The 22265-nt window shown below is 46.6% G+C and overlaps 1 protein-coding gene across 1 annotated transcript in view; it reads right to left on the bottom strand.

Moving 5' to 3' along the window:
• The window catches only part of utrn (utrophin), a 560528-nt gene that overhangs the window by 448132 nt on the left and 90131 nt on the right, over positions 1–22265 (bottom strand). Inside the window, 5 exon segments of the mRNA XM_038808060.1 lie at positions 7569–7772; positions 8854–9017; positions 10908–11023; positions 15360–15532; positions 15879–15971. Of these exon segments, the coding sequence (XP_038663988.1) occupies positions 7569–7772; positions 8854–9017; positions 10908–11023; positions 15360–15532; positions 15879–15971 (750 nt within the window).

Raw genomic sequence — 22265 nt, 5'->3', positions numbered from 1 at the left:
AGTAAATGTTGGTCCCTTGGAGGGAGAGACCAGGGAGTTAATAATGTGGAACACAAATGACAGAGACACTAAATCAATATTTTGCCTCAATTTTCACAGAGGAGGACACTACAGTAGTCCCCCTTTATAACGCGGGTGTTGGGGTCCAAGACAGCCACCTGCGTTGCATCCGAGCCGCGGATATCCACGATGGGGGTTTTAAATTTATTTAAAAATCTATGCATGCGCTTCCCATTGTGAGTCTACGGGGGGCGGGGGGGAAGAGGTCAGACCCCCGTAGACTCACAATGGGAAGCACATGCATAGATTTTTAAATACATTTAAAACCCCCATCGTGGATCTAATTAAAACAACCCACAGAAACTTACCAGGAACTTACAAGGTCTTGCTGTCTGCACCCCATCTGCCGCACGCGCTTGCACCCTGCGCTGCAGGTCAGTTTCAAAGGCAAGGCTGGGATTCAGTTTTAGGTGTCAGGGCTGTCAACTTGGTGGTTTGGGAACAAGTGGCAGGGGGGTGTCGCATCACTCCTCGGTCCCAAACCCCTGCAGTTCAGGCCTTTCTCCACACCGCCACCCCCCCCCCCCTCCCCCCCCCCCCCACCCCCTCCCCCCCCCCCCCCCCCCACCCCCTCCCCCCCCCCCCCCCACCCCCACCCTACCTCAACCACTACGGAGGTACCAGCTGTAGCTCTGCACTATCCACTTCCGGACGCTGTGTGAGCTGCTCCTCTCTCACTGAATCTCAGTGAGAGAGGAGCAGCCGGCAGTGTCAATTTCAGCCGGCAGTGTCAATTTCAGCGGCCGGCTCACTTTGATCCAGAGAGAAGCTGACAGTTGGGGTCCATAAGCCCCCCCCGCCGTATATCACGAACCACGGTATTGCGGAGCGCGGTATAACGGGGGACTACTGTAGTACTATCCCAATAGTAACAGGTAATGCTGAGGTAAAGGAAAGAGAGGAACTACATCCTAGGCTCTTAAAAGAAATGGTGGCAGAGGTAGCGATTACATTGATTATAATAGTCCAAAATTCCCTGAATATAGGAAGGTTCCAGTGGAGGGAGGCAGAAAGTAGGAGACAATAGTAGACTACAGAAAGTAGGAGACTAGTTTGACATCTGTCGTTGGGAAATTGTTAGAATCCACTATTAAGGACATAATAACAGTATATTCGGAAAGTCAAACATGATCCATCAGAGTCAGCATGGTTTAATGAAGGGTAAATACGGTTTTGACTAATTTTATAGAGTTGTTCGAAGATCCAACAAGCTAAGTCAATAATAGTGGGCTAAGACAGCTGGCTTGTAATGCAGGACAAGTCCCGCAGCGCGGGTTCAATTCCCGTACCAGCCTCCCCGAACAGGGGTCGGAATGTGGTGACTGGGGGCTTTTCACAGTAACTTCATTGAAGCCTACTTGTGACAATAAGCGATTATTAGTAATAACTACTGTTAGTACAAGTTCAGTTGGCAGTTAGGAAGGCAACTGCAGTGTTAGCATTCATGTCGACAGAGCTAGAATACAAGAGCAGGGGTGTACTGCTGGGGCTGTAAAAGGATCGGTCAGATCCTATTTGGAATATTGTAAGCAATTTTGGGCCCGTATCTAAGGATGGATATGCTGGCCCTGGGGAGGGTCCAGCAGAGGTTCACAAGAATGATTCCTGGAATGGAAGACTTGCCATATGAGGAGCGGTTGAGGACTCTGGGTCTGTACTCGTTGGGGTTAAAAAGGATGAGGCACGATCTCATTGAAACTTACAGCATACTGCGAGGTCTGGATAGAGTGACCATGGAGAGGATGTTTTCACTAGAAGGAGAAACTAGAATCTGAGGGCACAGCCTCGGATTGAAAGGACAATCCTTTAAAACAGATGAGGAGGCATTTCTTGAGCCAGAGGATGGTAAATCTGCAGAACTCACTGGCGCAGACGGCTGTGGAGGCCAAGTCACTCAGTGTCTTTAAGACAGAGATAGATAGGTTATTGATGAATAAGTGGGGGCAGGGGTTATGGGGAGAGAGCAGGACAATGGGGGTGAGAAACATACCAGCCATGACTGAATGGTGGAGCAGACTCGATGGGCCGAAAGGGTTAATTCTGCTCCTATGTCCTATGAGCATCTGGTATATCTGGATTTCCAGAAGGCATTTGATGAGGTGCCACACAAGAGGTTAATACACAAAGCAAGATCACATGGGATGAGAAGTAATTTATTAGCTTTGATAGAAGACTGGCTAACTGACAGAGAGTAGAGAATCAGGATAAATGGATCTTTTTCTGGATGGCAAGATGTAAATAGTGGGGTGCCACAGGGGTCGGTCTTTGGGCCCCAACTATTTACAATATATATTAAAGACTTGGATGTCAGTAATAGAAGGCGCTATCACCAAATGTGCAAATGACACTAAAATTGGTGGGATAGTAAGAAATTTACAAATGGATACAGATAGTTTAGGTGAGTGGGCCAAAATTTGGCAGACGGAGTTTAATGGAGACAAGTGTGAGATTATTCATTCTGGTCAGAAAAATGGAAAGACAATTATTATCAAAATCGAGAGTGTGCTTCAGTGCAGAGGGATCTGGGTGTCCTTCTGCATGAATCCCAGAAAACTAGCGTGCACATTCACCAGGTAATAAGGAAGGCAAATGGAATTTTGGCAGTTATCGCCACAGGAATAAAGTATAAAGTAGGGAAGAGTTGCTGCAACTGTCCAGGCAAGGGAAAGACCACACCTGGAGTACTGTGTACAGTTTTGGTCCCCTTATTTGAGGAGGGACGTAGTTCCATTAGAGGCAGTTCAGAGGATGCTCACTAGATTGATCCCAGAGATGAGGGGTTTGTCTTATGAAGAGAGATTGAGCAGTTTAGGCCTACAGTCTTTATAATTTAAAAGAATGAGAGGACAACTAATTAAGATATATAACCAACTCTCGTTGGTTCTGGCAAAGCTTAAACAACATTAACAGGCTACAAAGCGAAGCTGAGCAGAATCACCGGCAGCAGCGCACACCTCCTTGATGAACTCAATGCGTTTTATGCCGGGTTCGTGCAGGAAACCATCAAACCGCTGACAATTGCCCCAGCAGCCCCGGACACACCCATACCCACCATCACAGCTTCCGAAGTCCGATCGGCCTTCTTGAGAGCGAACCCTCGGAAGGCGACCGGTCCGGATGGGATACCTGGTCTTGCACTCAGAGCCTGCATGGACCAGCTGGCAGATGTGTTTGCGGACATCTTTAACCTCTCCCTACTCCATTCCGAGGTCCCACCGACTTCAAGAAGACCACCATCATACCGGTGCCAAAGAAGAACGAGGCAACATTCCTCAATGACTATCGTCCGGTGGCCTTAACATCGATCGTAATGAAGTGCTGCGAGAGGTTGGTCATGAAGAAAGTCAACTCCGTATTCCCAGAATGCCAAGATCCACTGCAATTTGCATACTGCCGCAGCAGTCCACAGCAAACGCCATCGCCCTGGCCCGACACTCATCACTGGAGCATCTCGACAAGGTCACCTACATCAGGCTCCTATTTGTTGACTACAGCTCCGTCTTCGATATCATAATCCCAGACAAGCTCATATCAAGTTCCAAAACCTAGGCTCCTCACTCTGCAACTGGATCAACTTCCTGACCCATAGACCACAATCAGTAACAATAAACAACTCCTCCTCCACCATAGTCCTCAATACCAGGGCCCTGCAAGGCTACTTAGTCCCCTACTACACTCCCTATATACACATGACTGTGTGGCAAAATATAGCTCCAACTCCATCTACAAATTTGCTGATCACACGACCGTAGTGGGTCAGATCTCGAACAATGACGAGTCAGAATACAAAACTAAAGAGCTGGTCATTAACTTCAGGAAGCAAAGTATTGTATACACCACTGCATCAACGGGGCCGAGGTGGAGATGGTTGACAGCTTCTAATCCCTAGGTATACACATCACCAACAATCTGTCCTGGTCCACCCAGGCCGACGCTACGACCAAGAAAGTACAACAGCGCCTATACTTCCTCAGGAAACTAAGGAAATTTGGCATGTCCATTGACCCTTACCAACTTTTCAGGTGCACCATAGAAAACATCCTATCTGGCTGCATCACATCCTGGTATGACAACTGCTTGGCGCAAGACCAGAAGAAACTACAGAGAGACGTGAACGCCGCCCAGTCCATCACGCGAACCCGCCTCCAATCTATTGATTCTGTCGACACCTCCCGCTGCCTTGGTAAAGCGGGCAGCATAATCAAAGACCTCTCTCACCACTCACTCATCCAACTTCTTCCATCGGGTAGGAGATACAAAAGTCTGAGAACACGCATTAATAGATTCAAAAACAGCTTCTTCCCCGCTGTTACTAGACTCCTAAACGATCCTCTTATGGACCGATGCACTGATCTGATCTCTTCACACATCTTCTCTACAGAGTAGTACTACATGTGTTCAGTTTTGGTCTCCTTACTTGAGAAAGGACATACTGGCACTGGAGGGTGTGCAGAGGAGATTCACTAGGTTAATCCCAGAGCTGATGGGGTTGGATTATGAGGAGAGGTTGAGTAGACTGGGACTGTACTCGTTGGAATTTAGAAGGATGAGGGGGGATCTTATAGAAACATTTAAAATTATGAAGGGAATAGATAGGATAGATGCGGGCAGGTTGTTTCCACTGGAGGGTGAAAGCAGAACTAGGGGACATAGCCTCAAAATAAGGGGAAGTAGATTTAGGACTGAGTTTAGGAGGAACTTCTTCACCCAAAGGGTTGTGAATCTATGGAATTCCTTGCCCAGTGAAGCAGTTGAGGCTCCTTCATTACATATTTTTACGGTAAAGATAGATAGTTTTTTGAAGAATAAAGGGATTAAGGGGTTATGGTGTTCGGGCCGGAAAGTGGAGCTGAGTCCACAAAAGATCAGCCATGATCTCATTGAATGGCGGAGCAGGCTCGAGGGGCCAGATGGCCTACTCCTGCTCCTAGTTCTTATGTTCTTGTGTACACTCCTGTATGCTTCACCCGATGCCTGTGTCTATGTATTTGCATTGTGTATTTTATGTTTGCTGTGCATTTTATGTTTGACCTATTATGTATTTTCTTTTCATGTATGGAATGATCTCGCTGAGCTGCACGCAGAACAATACCTTTTCACTGTACCTCGGTAGACGTGATAATAAACCTAATAAGATGATAAAAGATATTGACGACGTAAACGTAGAGCGGATGCTTCCTCTTGTGGGCAATCCAGAACGAGAGGTCATAGTTTTAGGATAAGGGGTAGATAAGGGTTAAAACAGAGATGAGGAGAAGTTACTTGTCTCAAAGGGTCGTGAATATGTGGAATTCACTACCCCGGAGTGCAGTGCATGCCAGGACATTGAGTAAACTTGAGCAGATAGGCAGATTTTTAATAAATAATAGGTTGAAGGATTATGGACAACGGGCAAGAAAGTGGATTTGAGGCTGAGATGAAATCAGTCATGATTGTATTGAATGGTGGAGCAGGCTCAAGGGGCTGAATTGCCTACTCCTGTTCCTAGTTCTTATGATTAAGCATTTCAGGCCTCCAACAATTTAAATTCCACTGTCTTAATTCAGCCACGAACACATTAAATTGCTGATTTGCTGCAGATGTTACATGTTTCCTCTTCTGCTACTATGGCAGCAGCAACACATTTCTAAGCAGTTCAATCTTTCCCTTTTGTAAAGAAAGGGCCTGCATTTTTATAGCTTGATCCCCATGTTCGGGTATATAAGAGCACGAGGAGCCAGTTTATTGACGTGATCACTTTTGTGATCTCTGAAATATTGTAGCCAATTTGCACAGAGTAAGATTCCACAAATAACAATAAATAATTAGATAGGAACATAAGAACGCAAGAAACAGGAGAAGAGGACCAAACCTCTGGTCACCATCTGCCACTCCCAAAAAGACCCATCAATTACAAATCTGTTCCCTGTCTGCTAACCAATTCTCAAACCATGCCAACATATTACCCCCAAACCCATGTTTTTTCATTTTATACACTAACCTCTTGTAGGACTTTATTAAAAGCTTTCTGAAAATTCATATACACCACATCATCTGGTTCGCCTTCATCTATTCTGCTAGTTACATCCTCAAAAACTCCAGTAGGTTTGTGAAACATGATTTTCCTTGCATAAATCCATGTTGACTTTGTTTAATCACATTGATATTTTCTAAATGTCCTGTTATCACATCCTTTACAATAAGACTCTAGCATTTTCTTGACTGCTGATGTTAGGCTCACCAGTCTGCAAGTGCCTGTTTTCTCCCTCCCTCCTTTTTGAAATAGCAGGATTACATGTACCACCCTCCAATCTGCCAGACTGCTCCAGAAACGACAGAATTTTAGAAGATGACAACCAACGCATCTACTGTTTCCATGCCCACATAAGGCAACGCGGTAGCACAGTGGGTAGCACAGTTGGTTCACAGCTCCAGGGTCCCAGGTTCAATTCCCAGCTTGGGTCTTAGGGTCCACACCATTAGACCTTGGGGATTTCTTTACTTAATAATAATCTTTATTGTCACAAGTAGGCTTACATTAACACTGCAATGAAGTTACTGTGAAAAGCCCCTATTTGCCACAATACAGCACCTGTTCGGGTATACGGAGGGAGAATTCAGAATGTCCAATTCGCCTAACAAGCATGTCATTCATGACTTGTAGGAGGAAACCCATACAGACACAGGGAGAATGTGCAGACTCCACACAGACAGTGACCCAAACCGGGAAACCTGGGACCCTGGCGCTGTGAAGCAACAGTGCACTCTGCTACCTTGACTTTTAGTCCCTATAGTTTTTCAATACCTTTTCTCTGCTGCTATTAATTACTTTCCTCACTCTTCGTACCCCTTGGTTACCCTCTATTTCTGTACATAATTTGTGTATTTTACTGTGTAGAAAGACATAAAATATTTTTTCAATGTTTCTGTCATTTTATAATTTTCCATAGCTTCTCCCGTCTCTTATGGAATTCAATTGTAGTATGATCACTTTTTCCCCTAAAGGACCTTATATTGTGAGATCACTAATTAAACCTGCTTCATTACACAATACTAAAATATAATTATGCCTAACCGCTTCCACAGTGTATTGTTCCAGTAAACTGCTGCAAAAGCATTTTGCAAACTCATCGTTCAGGCTTCCTCTGCTGATTTATATTACATTTCAATTACTTCTTGCTTGATGTTCTATCCAACTATAGTCTTTAATGCTATTATTTTACCACTATTCTTTGCATATACTTTATTAGCTGATGCACTGTATCCACTAAACGCTCTGACCCTCCCACACCATTCTGCTTGCCTTTACCCAAATTGCTGCACTGTTCTACTGCCTCAATGTTGCTCTTTGGATTTCTAAACCCCCCCCCCCCCCCTTCACTTGACCCCCACTCTCCTCATTTAAGTTAAAGGCATGCCCAAAGCCCTATTTACAATAAATGTTAACCACAATTAATTTTATTTCTCTCTAACAAAGATTTAGCTCAAGATCAAAGACTGACAATTCCTGATACAGTATCCGGCCATACCTCATGGATATGAAACTGCTCCTTCACCTCCTCAACGTCAGATGAGATGGCACCTTGCATATGAAGAGTGTCCTCAGCAGACAATAGCCACGTTAGAACCTCCTCCAAAACTGCTTGGTAACTGTCCAAATCCACATCCATCGCAGGCACTGTGCTGGAAGTTTCAGCCTGAGAGCTCAATGACTCCTTTCCAGAGGTCACACTCTAATAAAGAACATTTTAAAAATCCTTTTAACATTGATGGTTATATTTGCAAGTTAAGAACATCTAAATTATCAATTAGTCCAAGAGTTGTTCCAAATTGGGGTTTCAAAGCCCTTCACTTTTGCGAAATGTACATGTACTTTTAACACTTCAAGAGCCACAAATAATCTACAGATATCAAGTCACAGACCCAAACAGATTATAGTGCTCTGATTTAGAATTTATAAACAGGAATCAGTATGGCACTTTCCAAACCTCCAGCTTCTCAAAACTCAAACAGAGAAAAGGAGAAAGAATCAGCAGCAGGGTTGACTTGTCAGTTAAGACAGTAAAAGCTCAGGGGGCACACAAGACCAAAAGGCCGCCGCCAACTGGACCCTATTTTTTAATGTTTTCTGTGAAATAATTCTCAGTAACTCCTATCTGAAAAGTTAAAGCTGAAGTACTCTAACCAATTGCAACCAGTAACCTGTTTAACACTGTATCCATTAGGATCAAATTTTATAATTTATGTAAGATTTAGAGCACAGGGCAGCATGGTGGCACAGTAGTTAGCACTGCTGCCTCACGGCGGGTCCGATCCCGGGTCACTGTCCGTGTAGAGTTTGCACATTCTCCCCATGTCTGCATACGTTTCAGCCCCACAACCCAAAAAGATGTACAGGGTAGCTGGATTGGCCACGCTAAATTAACTGTTAATTCGTTTTTTTTTAATTGGGTACTGTAAATTTATCAAAAGATTAATAACACGGCATTTTGATGCAAAATCAACACCACCGTGGCCACCACTGACATCATGCGTAACTTAGGTCACTTGTACCTCTCAATGAGGATTAGATAAATAGCAGAAAAGTTTTAAGTAAAAACAGATTCCCCAGTGCATAATCGCACTGTACATGAGCGTGAGTTCAGTAATATTTTGCATCTGCCTCCCAGCTGTTCATGAAAATAATGTAGTAGCAAAATAAGCCCAATAATGATGAGGGACCAAATGGAATCAGTATTTTAGTTGAGCAATTCACTAACCTCACCCCAGAACTCTCACCATTGTACATGGTAACAGGCAGTTCCAGTTCCATACCTTCTGACGGGATAAAGGACCCTCTGCATGTTCAACTTTGTACTGCCTTGGTAGAGTCTCCACTTCAAGGATGTCTTCCATAGTAACTTGTTGAGGGAGCACTTCAAATAAAGAGGTTACGTACATGATGATGGATTTCTTGTCAGGCAGAGAAACAGCAACATCTGGATGAAAAGTAGCATAAATCAGAAATGGAAACCTAGACAAACACCACTGGGGTGTAAAATTAAAATGTACGGTTTATTCAGGCTATGCATGATATTCACTGGGACCAGACCTATTTCAAAAATTCAGCATTCTGCACCTGTCCACTAATGTTTTCACCAAAAATAAAAACAGAAAATGCTGGATAAACTCAGCAGGTCTGGCAACAGATAAAAGTGCTCGTCTTCTTCTTAAATTTGCTCTCAAATCTTGCCTGTAATTAGCAGTAACTGGAAAGAATTCTGTAAGCAAGCCGAGTTCTATCATTCTAGTTATTTGAGTAAAAGAAACTTGGGTCAGCATCACTGATAATAGGGAGAATAGATCATTCAGCCCTGTGAGCATGCTCCACCATTCAATATGATGATGGCTGATTCTCTTTACGTCGCCTGTTAAATGCTTTCCTTTTCCCCTTCAGTGCCCAAACCTGAGATGATAGTATTTCTTGATGCTGAAAGGGCATTTGATAGAGAGCAATGGGAGTATGTATTTGAGATTCTTGGGAGGTTTGACTTTGGCCACAATTTAATTTTTTGGATTTGTCTGTTGTAAAAGACACCCACTTGCCAGTGTTCGTACAAATGCCTTGAACTCTGACTACTTTCCTTTTGATAGGTGCACGAGGCAGCGTTGTCCACAGTCCCCCACTCCTGATTCTTTGGGCAGCTCACTATAGCGCTGAGGTTCTCCAGTAAGTAGAGGGGAATTAGTCAGGATGAGGTGCATCAGGTGTACCTTTACGAGGACAATCTACTTCTTTACATTATGATTCTAGCCCCTCCATAGATGCCATAATAAAGTTGTTTAATATCTTTGGCTCTGGGCAGCATAGTGGTGCAGTGATTAGCACTGCTGCCTCACGGCACCAAGGGCCCAATTTTGAACCCGGCCCCGGGTCACTGTCCGTGTTGAGTTTGCACATTCTCCCCGTGTCAGCATAGGTTTCAGCCCCACAACCCAAAAATATGTGCAGGGTAGGTGGATTGGCCATGCTAAATTGCCCCTTAATAGGAAAAAAAAATAATTGGATACTCTAAACTTACATTTAAAAAATAAAAATAAAAATACCTTTGGCTCCTTCTCTGGATACAAATTGAATTTAGGTAAGAGTGAATGTTTCCCAGTTAACCCCCCTGGGAAAAGGGTCTGGAGCGGTTTGGGGATCTGTTCATGTAGGGGAGGTTTCCAGTTTTAGGGAGTCAGCTCACAATTTCCAGCTGCCCAATTCTAGTCGTTTCAGGTATTTAGAAGTTTGTGATTTTTCACATAAAGCTTTTCCTTCCTTTCCTTTGAGGCCACCTTCTTCCCTGGTGATGAAGATTCTGCCTCTTGCTAGGCCTGACGGGGTGTCTATTTCGGACCTACATAGTTATATCCTTTCAACGGATTCTGATTCCGTTTAGTGGTGTTGCATACTAACCTTTTGTGTGGCACCTCAATGAATGTCTTTTGGAAATCTAAACTACTGCATCTACTGGTTCACCTTTATGTACCCTACAAGTTACATTCCCAAATATCTTTAATAACTTTGTTGAACATAAGTTCCTTTGGGAAAGACTCATCGACTTTAATCATAGTATGATTTTCTAAATCATAGTTAGTATTTCAGCATTTTCCCATCATGTACTGACCACGGCAAATCTACTCCAATGCCTCGGTTAATTCTCCAAATCTCCCTCCTCTGCAGCAAGCATCTCTCAACAGTAAGGCCAAGATCAGAAATACAGCAGAGTAAATGTCGAATACTTTGTGGCATTACTTAGTCTCACCCATTTATATCATTCAGTATCAATTCAATGTACCTGTGTAACACAATGTGGCAAGCACACTAACACCAAACTACAGCTAACCTTCAGGGTCCAGCAGCTTCTCGATCCCAAGGTGCTTTTTAGCCATGTTAAAAGCATGTTCGAGGCGTCCCACTGCAGACATCTTCAGAACTTTATCCCAGCTGAACAAACCTGGTCTGGAAGAGACATGATTTTAAAACAATGCTGAATTAGAAAACAAAACCATGTCAAGAAATGGGTTTACGTTACTAAATTACAAAGTATGGTGGACAGTTCCTAGATCTCTGTGGTCACTGAGCCACACAATACCAGCAAAGCTCCAGGCTCAGCTCCCAAACTGCACTTAATTTTGGTCGAAGTTACCACAGAGAAAATGCACCACTACCAATCCTTCAGCCAGACACAATGGCATGTATGGATGTCAGGTAATGAGAGGACTATAATCAGCTCTGGTGACTTGAGCTCAAATGATGTACAAGAATTTACTGGTGAGGTAAACAAAGCAAGAACAAACTTCCCCGCTAATGATTATATCCGACTGGTACACAGTATATATATGATATGGAGACTTATAAAAGAACTCTTCAATTGAGTGGCTAATTTCAGTGATTTTTAGTCTTAGAAAATTGCATGCCAGAGGGAAGAGAGAGAAACGGGAAACTGATTTCCATATTTTGTCATTTAATTTGCTATTACAGTCAACATGAAAATCGCTTATTGTCACAAGTAGGCTTCAATTAAGTTACTGTGAAAAGCCCCAAGTCGCCACATTCCGGCGCCTGTCCGGGGAGGCTGGTACGGAAATCGAACCGTGCTGCTGGCCTGCTTGGTCTGCTTTAAAAGCAAGCGATTTAGCCGAGTGAGCTAAACCAGCCCCTGACATCAGTTCCTTATACCTGTAATAAGTGCAGCAAAAACTTCACAAAAAGTGGGAAAGAAGTGCTCACTGTTAAGATCCTAAAAATGTTTTATAAACAAAATATGGCAATTTACTGCAAATGCAGTGAAATCAGGATCATTCACCAACCACCTCCCCACAGGTGAGGTGAATTTTGAGTGAAAGCAGAATTACCTTATCCACTGTTTAAATTCGCACAAACAAAAACATAATTTCTTGCAATCCCACAAAATATCTTCAGTGTTATGTTACAAACCAGAGGGCAAAGTGGAAGGGATCTTTATCCCGAACAGCTATTGTATGTAATGAAAATATTACATGCTTGGGCTCCATGCAACTGCCTACAGCCCAGTAATGTTCAAGTTCACGCATTGATGTTTCTTAAATTGGACCAATCTCAGACAGCTAACCTTTGGGGCATTATAACAAAAAAGGGTTTGGAAGAGAAAAACTGGCAGGGCCCACACCTATCCAGCGACCACTGGTAGAAATTAAAGAGTGAGTACGCTGGGTGGAGACAGAATTAGGCTTGTTTAAAATGCCCTCGAGTTGAATAGTTGGTCAATGTCCACCATCAAGACCTCCCCATTAATAATGGTCATGGCACCAGTGCATCCTACACCTGTGCAGAAGAAAGGAGAAGAAAAATGGCAAAAGACAAATCAAATAAACGTTATGCTTTTGGACTTCCTTACATTGAATACTCAACAGTCGCTTCACAAAGTGAACCTTCAGTCTCTCCAAACCAGGTGCCCAATAATTGGCCCAGGGATTGAACAGAAACCCAAGTCACTGTTTCTGCTGCCAGTTGAATCACATGGCTTCACATGATTTCAATGACTAAGGAAAGCAGAGAGGCTGTGGTGTAACTTGTAAGCTACCAAACGGTTTAGAAACAGTGAATGGATAAGCGGATGTGTGCAAAACAAGCAGATTCATAATAATCTGTAAATTTACTGAATCTATGATGAATATAAAAGTTGTCTCTCCTATTTCAAGGATAAAGTCAAACTTCTCCTGAACTAAGGACCATAATCTTCCATGGGCACAAATTAATTTTCCATGGAACTCCTTTATCCCCTCTACAGTAGTTACAGAAGGACCAAATAACCGGTCCAGTTTAATCTCTCTGATTTAATTTCACAATCCTCCAGAATTTGACTACAGTATAACAAAGGAAATAAGTAATGAATCTCTTCGACTCAAACTAAAGCTGTCAAACATACATTTTAAAAAGACACAAAATATGTTTGCATTTCAATTTAATGTCCTGGAGTGTGCGCCTGGGACAATTTAATCTATTCCAAAAAAAACTTAAGAAAAACTGTGGGATGTTCTTTCATAGAATCCCTGCAGTGCAGGCGGCGATTTGGCCCATCGGATCAGCACCAACCCTCCAAAAGAGCATTCTTCCTAGTGTAGCCATCTAAGATGGACACTAGGCTACAAAATGGAGAACTGCTAAGGCTGCAGGGAAAAACAGTCTTAGTAAGGACAAGCAGCTTGCAGAAGACTAATTTGCATTCTGCACGTACAGAAACCAGTTTTTGGCCAGGTGCAGAGTTTCAGCCAACGGTGCAAATGGAAACAGATCTGCATAGTAATGAGGTGATCCAGATCCAGACCCCGCACAATAGAAACATTTAAGTATCAATGGATACTTTTCCGTAGACGCCCAGACAGAATGGCGCCACGGCAACCAACACAAAGAGCCGTAGGGACCACCCCACCCATCGAGGAACGACCCTCAGATTGGGGAGTTTGGAAGATATCGATTGGGAGAGGCCCAATCGATACCTGGCAGGAGAAAGAACCGCCCCAAGGGGGCACGGACTTCTAGGACCTATAAGAGTAGACCCCGCACATGGTTCGGTCTGCTTTGCTCCGGCTCAGGACTGCTTGCTTACTCCGGCCCAAGTTTGTTGTTTGTTACATCGCATCCTGACTCCAGTTTCATCACCAGCTGTTGAGCCTCAGCCATCGAACTGTAAGTGCTAATACAACGATCGCTACGTGATCCAGACCTTGCTAGATCTTGACAACTTTACGATTCAGAAAGTTGCAGACCAAGAACGGGACGAAGGCCTTGTTCCCTGACCTTGCCTGTTCCTGTCTAGACAAGTATTTAGTTGTTTAGTGTTAGAAGTAAGTTAGTCTCTTTAGCGTATGCATGTGTATTTATTATATTTGTTATAATAAACACCAATCGTTTGGACTTACTAATCGGTGTACAGATTTATTACTTTGAACCTGACCTTGATATACTTGTGACGGTGTCTCAATACGGCACCTGGCGACTCCGAGCATAATTACACATACAGAGCTATAGTAGTGTTAAGCACACGGCCTTTAAACAGAGGCGTGTTAATCACACTCCAGTAAAACGAGCAACACTAGGTCCAGTGCATCACAATTCTGAAAGTGTAACTACAGACCAAACTGAATTTTAATTTGAAACCACATTTGTAGAAATGTTATATTTTTCGCACCTTTTTTTAAGCAAGTCATCAGCCTGCCAGTTGATTCTCCAAGTTTAAACAACAGCAACTTATACTGACATAGCACCTTTAACATAATGAAATGTTCCAAGACACTTCACGTGGGTGATTATAAAACCAAGTGTGGCAACATCAGGAAATATATAGTCAAATTGTCAAAAGCTTTGTCAAGCAGACTGGTTTTAAGTGCCTTAAAGGTGAAATGGAGGTACAGAAGCAGAGAGGTATAGAGAATAATTTCACAGCCTGGAGATTAGGCACAGCCACCAATGGTGGAGCAATTATATTTAGGAATGCACAAGAGGCCAGAACTAGAGAAGCTCAAAGGGTTGGAGGACATCACAGAGATGAGGAGGATCAAGATCATGGAGGGATTTGAAAACATGGGTGATAATTTTGAAACCAGGATGCTGCTTGATTGCAACCCAATATAGATCAGCAAGTACACTGATGATGGGGGGGATGCTAATTGCTGCCAGTTGTGACATGGGTAGCAGAGTTTTGGATGGCCCCAAGTTTATGGAGGGTAGAATCTGGGAGACCGTTCAGGAGCACATTAGAGTGGTCGAGTCGATGTAATGAAGACACAGATTAGGGTTTCAGCAGAAAATGAGCTGAGGCAGGGGTAAAGTCAAGCGATGTTATGGAGGTGGAAATATGCGGTCTTCAAGATGGTGCAAATGAGGGTGGAAGCTCATCTCTGGATCAAATGGGACACCAAGGTAGTGAACAGAGTGGCCTCATCTCAGACTATTGCCATTGAGAGGGATGGAGTCGGTAGATAGGGAACAGAGTTTGGGGTGGGGGCCAAAAACACTCTTCCCACTATTCAATTGGAGAAAATGTCTGCTCATCCAGTATGAAATGTCAAGTGAATAGTCTGATAATTTAACAACAGTGGAGAAGTCAAAAGACATGGGGGTGAGATAGAGCTAGCTATCGCCAGCATACATGCAAAAACTAACACTGTGCCTTCGGATGATGTCTCCATGCAGCAATGGATATGAAGGTTAAAATTTCAACCAGTTAGCATTTGGTGCCACAGATATCTAAAATTCTCTTACATAATTGTATGCGAAAGCACATCCATTTGCCTAATTATTGACTGATACCTACCTATGCCTATGAACAATCGCATTGAAAGCAAGACCATCAACCCAGCTGGTTGTAAAATTCAGAACATTAACTTGTTTGTAAGATCGGGTTGACTGACGGACCCAGCTCAGCAGAATCTTCTCACTGTTGGTCTGTTGAAGATCTGACATGATTGCTTTCATTATATCTTTGACCTGTATCAAAAAACAATATAATTATTCAAGTTAAAATAACTCATAATGAAGGTTAAAGTTAAACCACTTCAATCTTTGGTAAAAGCTGGGGGAAAATGCTTGATGAGACAGCTCAACCATTAATTGAACATTTAGTTCCCTGAGGGACCATCTTACTAACTCTAACTGCTGTCTGTTAATTAAAGATTCTTCAGTCATGTCTACCTTCTCCACACTCGATGATGATCATGTCATTGTGCGAAGGACTTGCTTGTTAAAACGTATTTGGTAGGTTCCTTACTTTCGGTTGTCAAAGTTACGCCACAATCCTTCAGCAGATAGGCTGAGCTGATAGCTGTTTACTCACCTGCCAATGTAGAATGATACTCCAAATAAGCCCAAGTGTCAGTTTATGATTTCCATCTACAATATCAGTCCCACCAATATTTACCAGCTCCACCTGGGAAAAGAAAAAAATCAGGAATAACTTCCATTTTAGAACAGAAAATAAAATCTTTCAAGATTCACTAAGTTTCACACCCATCTCAAAAGTTTCTCTCAATGGGGAAACACAGTGGGCGGGACTGAATCGGTGGACATCTACAATTGGCAACTCTCCAGGATCAATTAATCAACCGTTATACGGCTAGCACCTGCACCAGGTCGAACACAATAGATTCCAATGCAGAACGGTGACCAATTAGCTAGGCTCGGGTTTGACACTTGAGAGGCTGACAAGCTGCAGCCGCATACAAGCACTCGACTCCCCAAACACACACAGCCCAGCCAAGAAGAGCGGCACCCTGGTTTACCGATGGTGAATTCAGCACTCTGTTGGATGCCGTGGAGGAGAGGGGGGCCGCCCTTCACCTCAGGGTGGGAAGGAGGTTGCGAGCCACTGCTGTGCACCGGGCCTGTGCAGGTGGCAGAGGTCATGGGCAACACTGCCAGGACAGGCCAGCAGTGCAGGAACCCCCCCCCCCCCCCCCCGGGGAGGGCGACTGAACCCTCACCCTGCACCACATGCCAGGGCCCAAACCGGGCACTCCTCCTCCTCCTCTCACTCCTCCTACCCCCCCCCCCCTCCCAACCCACCCACCCCACCACCAAACATCCAGTGCCTGCAGGTGCAGTTGGAAGAATCCAACACCTGCAGGATCAGGAGATGGTGCCGCCCAAGTCTGCCACCCATGCCAACACCACACAGGTGACGTCAGTGGTGGAGGTCTTGGGGGCAAAGGTTTTGGCCATGGGTCAGAATGTCCACGGTCTGGAGGACTCTGTGCGGGCAGTGTCTGAGACCCAGGACGGAGCAGCCCTATCACAGGCAGCCATGTGCCAGGGCACCTGGACGGTGCAGCGGCGCTCCAGAGTGTGGCACATTCATAGCAGGCCATTGCTGTTGGAGTTGGCGTCATTGCCTGGGCGCTGGCCGACGTGGCACAGGACCAAACGGAGGTGGCGCAGTCACCACCTGCCGACTACGCCAATTTGTCATGGTACAATTCTACCACTGGGCGGTGACGGCCGAGCAAATAAGGGGATGGATCAAGGAGCCAGAGGCTGAGTGGGTTTGTGCGGAGGAGGCCTCCTGTGTGGGGACCTCCCTCCGGGCCCTCGCCACGGCAGCACTCCCATCCCCACCCAAAAAACACTCCAGAAGCCCGGTGGCGACAGCCACCCTCCAATCCTGGAACTAACTGCGGCAGCAATTTGGCAATTTGGCCTGACCAAAATGTCGGACAAAGCTCCCATCTGCAACAACCATAGGTTCACACCAGCACTGACTGATGCCACCTTCAAACGGTGGGGGCAGAACGGAGGGACACTGACAGTAGTGGGACCTATACACGGACGGTAGGATCGCAACACTGGACGAACTGACAGAGAAATTTCGGCTAGCCAGGGGGAACGAGCTACGGTATCTACAGCTTAAAAACTTCCTATGAAAGGAGACAAGGGCGTACCCACAACCGCCACGACAGACACTACTGGGAGAACTACTGGACGCAAGCATACTAGACAAAGGAAACTGTAGTGACATGTATGACCGACTGATAGAAAGGGCTGACACCGTACTGGACGCAACAAGAAAGAAATGGGAGGACGACCTGGGGATTGAGATAGGGTGGGGACTCTGGAGCGAAGCACTGCATAGGGTCAACTCCACCGCCACGTGCACAAGGCTCAGCCTGACGCAGCTAAAAGTGGTACATAGAGCCCACTTAACAAGAACCCGTATGAGTAGGTTCTTCCCGGAGATGGAAGATAGATGTTAACGGTGCCAAGTAGGCCCGGCCACCACGCCCACATATTCTGGTCTTGCCCCAGACTTGTGGAGTACTGGACAGCCTTCTTCGAGGCTATGTCCAAAGTGGTGGGGGTGAGGGTGGAGCCATGCCCGATAGTGGCGGTCTTCGGGGTTTCAGACAAGCCAGGTCTATTCCTGGGGAGGAGGGCGGACACCCTTGCCTTTGCCTCCCTGATCGCCCGCCGTAGAATCCTGTTTGGCTGGAGGTCAGCAGCACCACCCAGAGCTGCAGACTGGCTGTCCGACTCTCGGAATCTCTCCAAATGGAGAAAATCAAATTCGCCATCCGAGGGTAGACGACGGCTTCCACAGAATGTGGGAGCCATTCACGCGACTGTTCCGGGACCTGTTTGTGGCCAAGGAACAAGAGGAAGAATAGCCAGGGAGCCAAGAATCAGGGGAAAGCAGCCAAGGCATGAAAGGGAGAGATAGACCCGGGGGGGCAACTAAACCTGAGGAAAGAAAGGTGAAACACGGGGGAGAGACAAGAGAGGAGAACCAGCGAGGTTGGAGGGGGGGGGGGGGGCAGGGAAATGGGAGCCGGAAGGAAGGCACGGGATACCAAAACGAGCATGACATCTCCAGAAGCGGGGAACAAGGAAAATAAAGACGGAGGGCGGGAAGTGCAGCAGAAGCAGAGGTGAGCGCGCGACGGCAGCGAGATCCACCCGGGAGAAGAAGGCGACGACAACACGAAACACAGCCAAGTATCGCACACTGTAATTATCTCCCCGGCACCCAAATGTATATTTGCAATCGTTACAAAGTGGTAAAAAGAGGAGCATGGCCGATTAGAGACTCAAAGGGAATTTACACATCGAGGCATGGGGCATGGCTGAGGTCGAAAATTAATACTTTGCATCCACCTTAACCAAGGGGGTAGATGCTTCCCCGGACATAGTAACAGGCAAGGAAATTACAGCTGTTGCCAAAAAACGTTAATAATCTAGTTTAAACTTGAACAGAACCTTGCAAAAAGATGACTGCTTTCAGGTTACAATTTACTCTATTGTAAGTGTACCCAATGGACCAAAGGCATCCAAAATTGTGTGTTCATGGGCTACACGTGCATCATGGACCATCAGAAGCCCCATTAAAACTCACTTCCATCTCCCTTGTGATTTGCATATATTTCATGTTGCTGACATGAACAAATCTTTTTTTTAAATAATTTTTATTTAGAAATTTTGATTTTATACAACATTGACGCACCTTAGTAAAATACCGAAAATAACAATAATATTAACAATCATATACATTCGCCCCATCCCCATGAACAACCCAGCATTTTAACAACAACGCAAATTAACACACTATAAAGTTACAGAATAAACATTACAATAATGCACCCCCCCCCCCCCCCCCCCTTGCTGCTGCTATTGACCCAGTTACCTATCTCTGAGCCAGGAAGTCCAGAAAAGGCTGCCATCGTTTATAGAACCCTTGTATTGATCCTCTCAGGGCAAATTTGACCTTTTCCAATTTTATAAATCCCGCCATGTCACTGATCCAGGTCTCCACGCTTGGGGGCCTTGCATCCTTCCATTGTAACAGAATCCTTCGACGGGCTACTAGGGACGCAAAGGCCAGGACACCGGCCTCTTTCGCCTCCTGCACTCCCGGCTCTACCGCAACTCAAAAATCGCGAGTCCCCACCCTGGTTTGACCCTGGATCCAACCACCCTCGACACCGTCCCCACCACCCCCTTCCAGAATTCTTCCAGTGCTGGGCATGCCCAGAACATATGGGCGTGGTTCGCAGGACTCCCCGAACATCTGGTGCACCTGCCCTCACCCCCGAAGAACCTACTCATCCTAGTCCCGGACATGTGGGCCCGGTGCAGCACCTTAAATTGGATGAGACTAAGCCTCGCACATGAGGAGGAAGAGTTGACTCTCTCCAAGGCCTCCGCCCAAGTCCCGTCCTCTATCTGCTCCACGAGTTCCTCCTCCCATTTAGCCTTCAGCTCCTCCACTGACGACTCCTCCACCTCCTGCATTACCTTATAGATGTCAGACACCTTCCCCTCTCCTACCCACACCCCCGAAAGCACTCTGTCCATCGTCCCCCGCGAGGGCAGCAAAGGGAATCCCTCTACCTGTCGCATAGCAAACGCCTTTACCTGCAGGTATCTGAACATGTTCCCCTGGGGAAGGCCAAATTTATCTTCCCAGGCCCGCAAACCTCCCGCCAATAAACAGGTCCCTCAATTTTCTGATGCCCGCCCTTTGCCACCCCCTGAATCCTCCATCCGTGTTCCCCGGGATGAACCGATGGTTGCCACCCAGTGGAGCCTCCATCGAGCCCCCTGTTTCCCCCCGATGCCGCCTCCACTGTCCCCAGATTCTTAGGGCTGCCGCCACCACCGGGCTCGTGGTAAACCTCTTAGGGGAGAGCGGCAACGGTGCCGTTACCATGGCACCCAGGCTCGTACCTCTACATGACGCCATCTCCATTCTTTTCCACGCCGCCCCTCCCCCCTCCATCACCCATTTACGCACCATTGACACATTGGCTGCCCAATAGTACCCCAGAAGGTTGGGCAGCGCCAGCCCGCCTCAAACCCTTCCTCGCTCCAGGAACACCCTCCTCACTCTCGGAGTCCCATGTGCCCACACAAAGCTCAGAATACTGCCGGTCACTCTCCTAAAGAAGGCCCTGGGGATAAATATGGGCAGGCACTGAAAAAGGAACAAGAACCTCGGAAGCACTGTCATTTTGACGGACTGCACCCTCCCCGCCAACGACAATGGCAGCATGTCCCACCTCCTGAACTCCTCCTCCATCTGATCTACCAGTCTGGTAAAGTTATGCTTGTGGAGAGTCCCCCAGTCCCCGGCCACTTGCACCCCCAGGTACCTAAAGCTCTCCCCTGCCCGCCTAAGCGGGAGCCCACCAATTCCTTCCTCCTGGTCTCCAGTGTGCACCACAAACACCTCGCTCTTGCCTAAGTTTAATTCATAACCTGAGAAGGTCCCAAACTCGGCTAGTAACTCCATCACTCCCGGCATCCCTCCCACCGGGTCCGCCACATACAGTAACAGGTCGTCGGCATACAACGACACCCTATGTTCCTCTCCACCTCGCACCAAGCCTCTCCACCTCTCTGAATCTCTCAATGCCATCGCCAGCGGCTCGATTGCCAGTGCAAACAACAAGGGGGACAGGGGGCAACCCTGCCTGGTCCCTCGGTAAAGCCGGAAGTACTCCGACCTCCTCCTATTCGTGGCCACGCACGCCATCGGGGCCTCATATAGCAGCCTTACCCATCTAATGAACCCTTCACCAAATCCAAACCTCCCCAACACCTCCCATAGGTACCCCCACTCCACTCTATCGAAGGCCTTCTCCGCATCCAGCGCCACCACTATCTCTGCCTCCCCCTCAATCGCCGGCATCATAATGACATTCAGCAATCTCCGCACATTCGTGTTCAGCTGCCTTCCCTTCACAAAACCTGTCTGGTCCTCATGCACAACCCCTGGCACACAGTCCTCTATCCTGGTGGCCAGGATTTTTGCCAGCACCTTAGCATCCACGTTGAGGAGAGATATGGGCCTGTATGAACCACACTGCTGGGGGTCCTTGTCCTTCTTTAAAATTAACGAGATCAGCGCCCGTGACATCGTCGGGGGCAAAGTCCCCCCTTCCCACGCTTCATTGAGTGTCCGCACCAGCAAGGGGCCCACGAGATCCACAAACTTTTTATAAAATTCCACCGGGAACCCATCCGGCCCCGGTGCCTTCCCTGACTGCATCTGCCCGATCCCCTTAACTAGCTCCTCCAGCTCAATCGGCGCACCCAGCCCCTCCACCTTCTCCTCCTGCACCTTCGGGAAAGAAAGCCTGTCAAGGAACCTCTCCATTCCCCTCCTCTCCCCCGTTGGCTCCGACCGGTACAGTTCCCCGTAAAAGTCCTTGAAGACCTCATTCACCTCTACCCCCTTCCGCACCACATTCCCACTCGTCTCTCACTCCAGCAATCTCCTTAGCCGCATCCCGCTTACGGAGCTGATGAGCCAGCATCCTACTCGCCTTTTCACCATGTTCGTACACTGCCCCTTGTGCCTTCCTCCACTGTGCCTCCGCCTTTCTAGTGGTCAGCAAATCAAATTCAGCCTGCAGGCTGCGCCTCTCCCCCAACAGTCCCTCCTCTGGTGCCTCTGCATACCTCCTGTCCACCTCCAGCATCTTTCCCACCAGTCTATCCCTCTCACTCCTCTCGCTCCTCTCCCTGTGTGCCCGGATGGATATCAGCTCCCCACGAATTACTGCCTTCAGGGCTTCCCAGACCATCCCCACCTGAACCTCCCCCGTATCATTCACCTCAAGGTACCCCTCAATACTTGCCCGGACCCTCCTACACACCTCCTCCTCCGCCAACAACCCCACATCCAACCGCCACAACGGACGTTGGTCTCGCACCTCCCCCATCTCCAACT

Source organism: Scyliorhinus canicula, chromosome 1, assembly GCF_902713615.1.
Source record: "Scyliorhinus canicula chromosome 1, sScyCan1.1, whole genome shotgun sequence".
NCBI classification, from domain to species: domain Eukaryota; kingdom Metazoa; phylum Chordata; class Chondrichthyes; order Carcharhiniformes; family Scyliorhinidae; genus Scyliorhinus; species Scyliorhinus canicula.
This window is presented reverse-complemented; position numbering and strand designations above follow the sequence as displayed.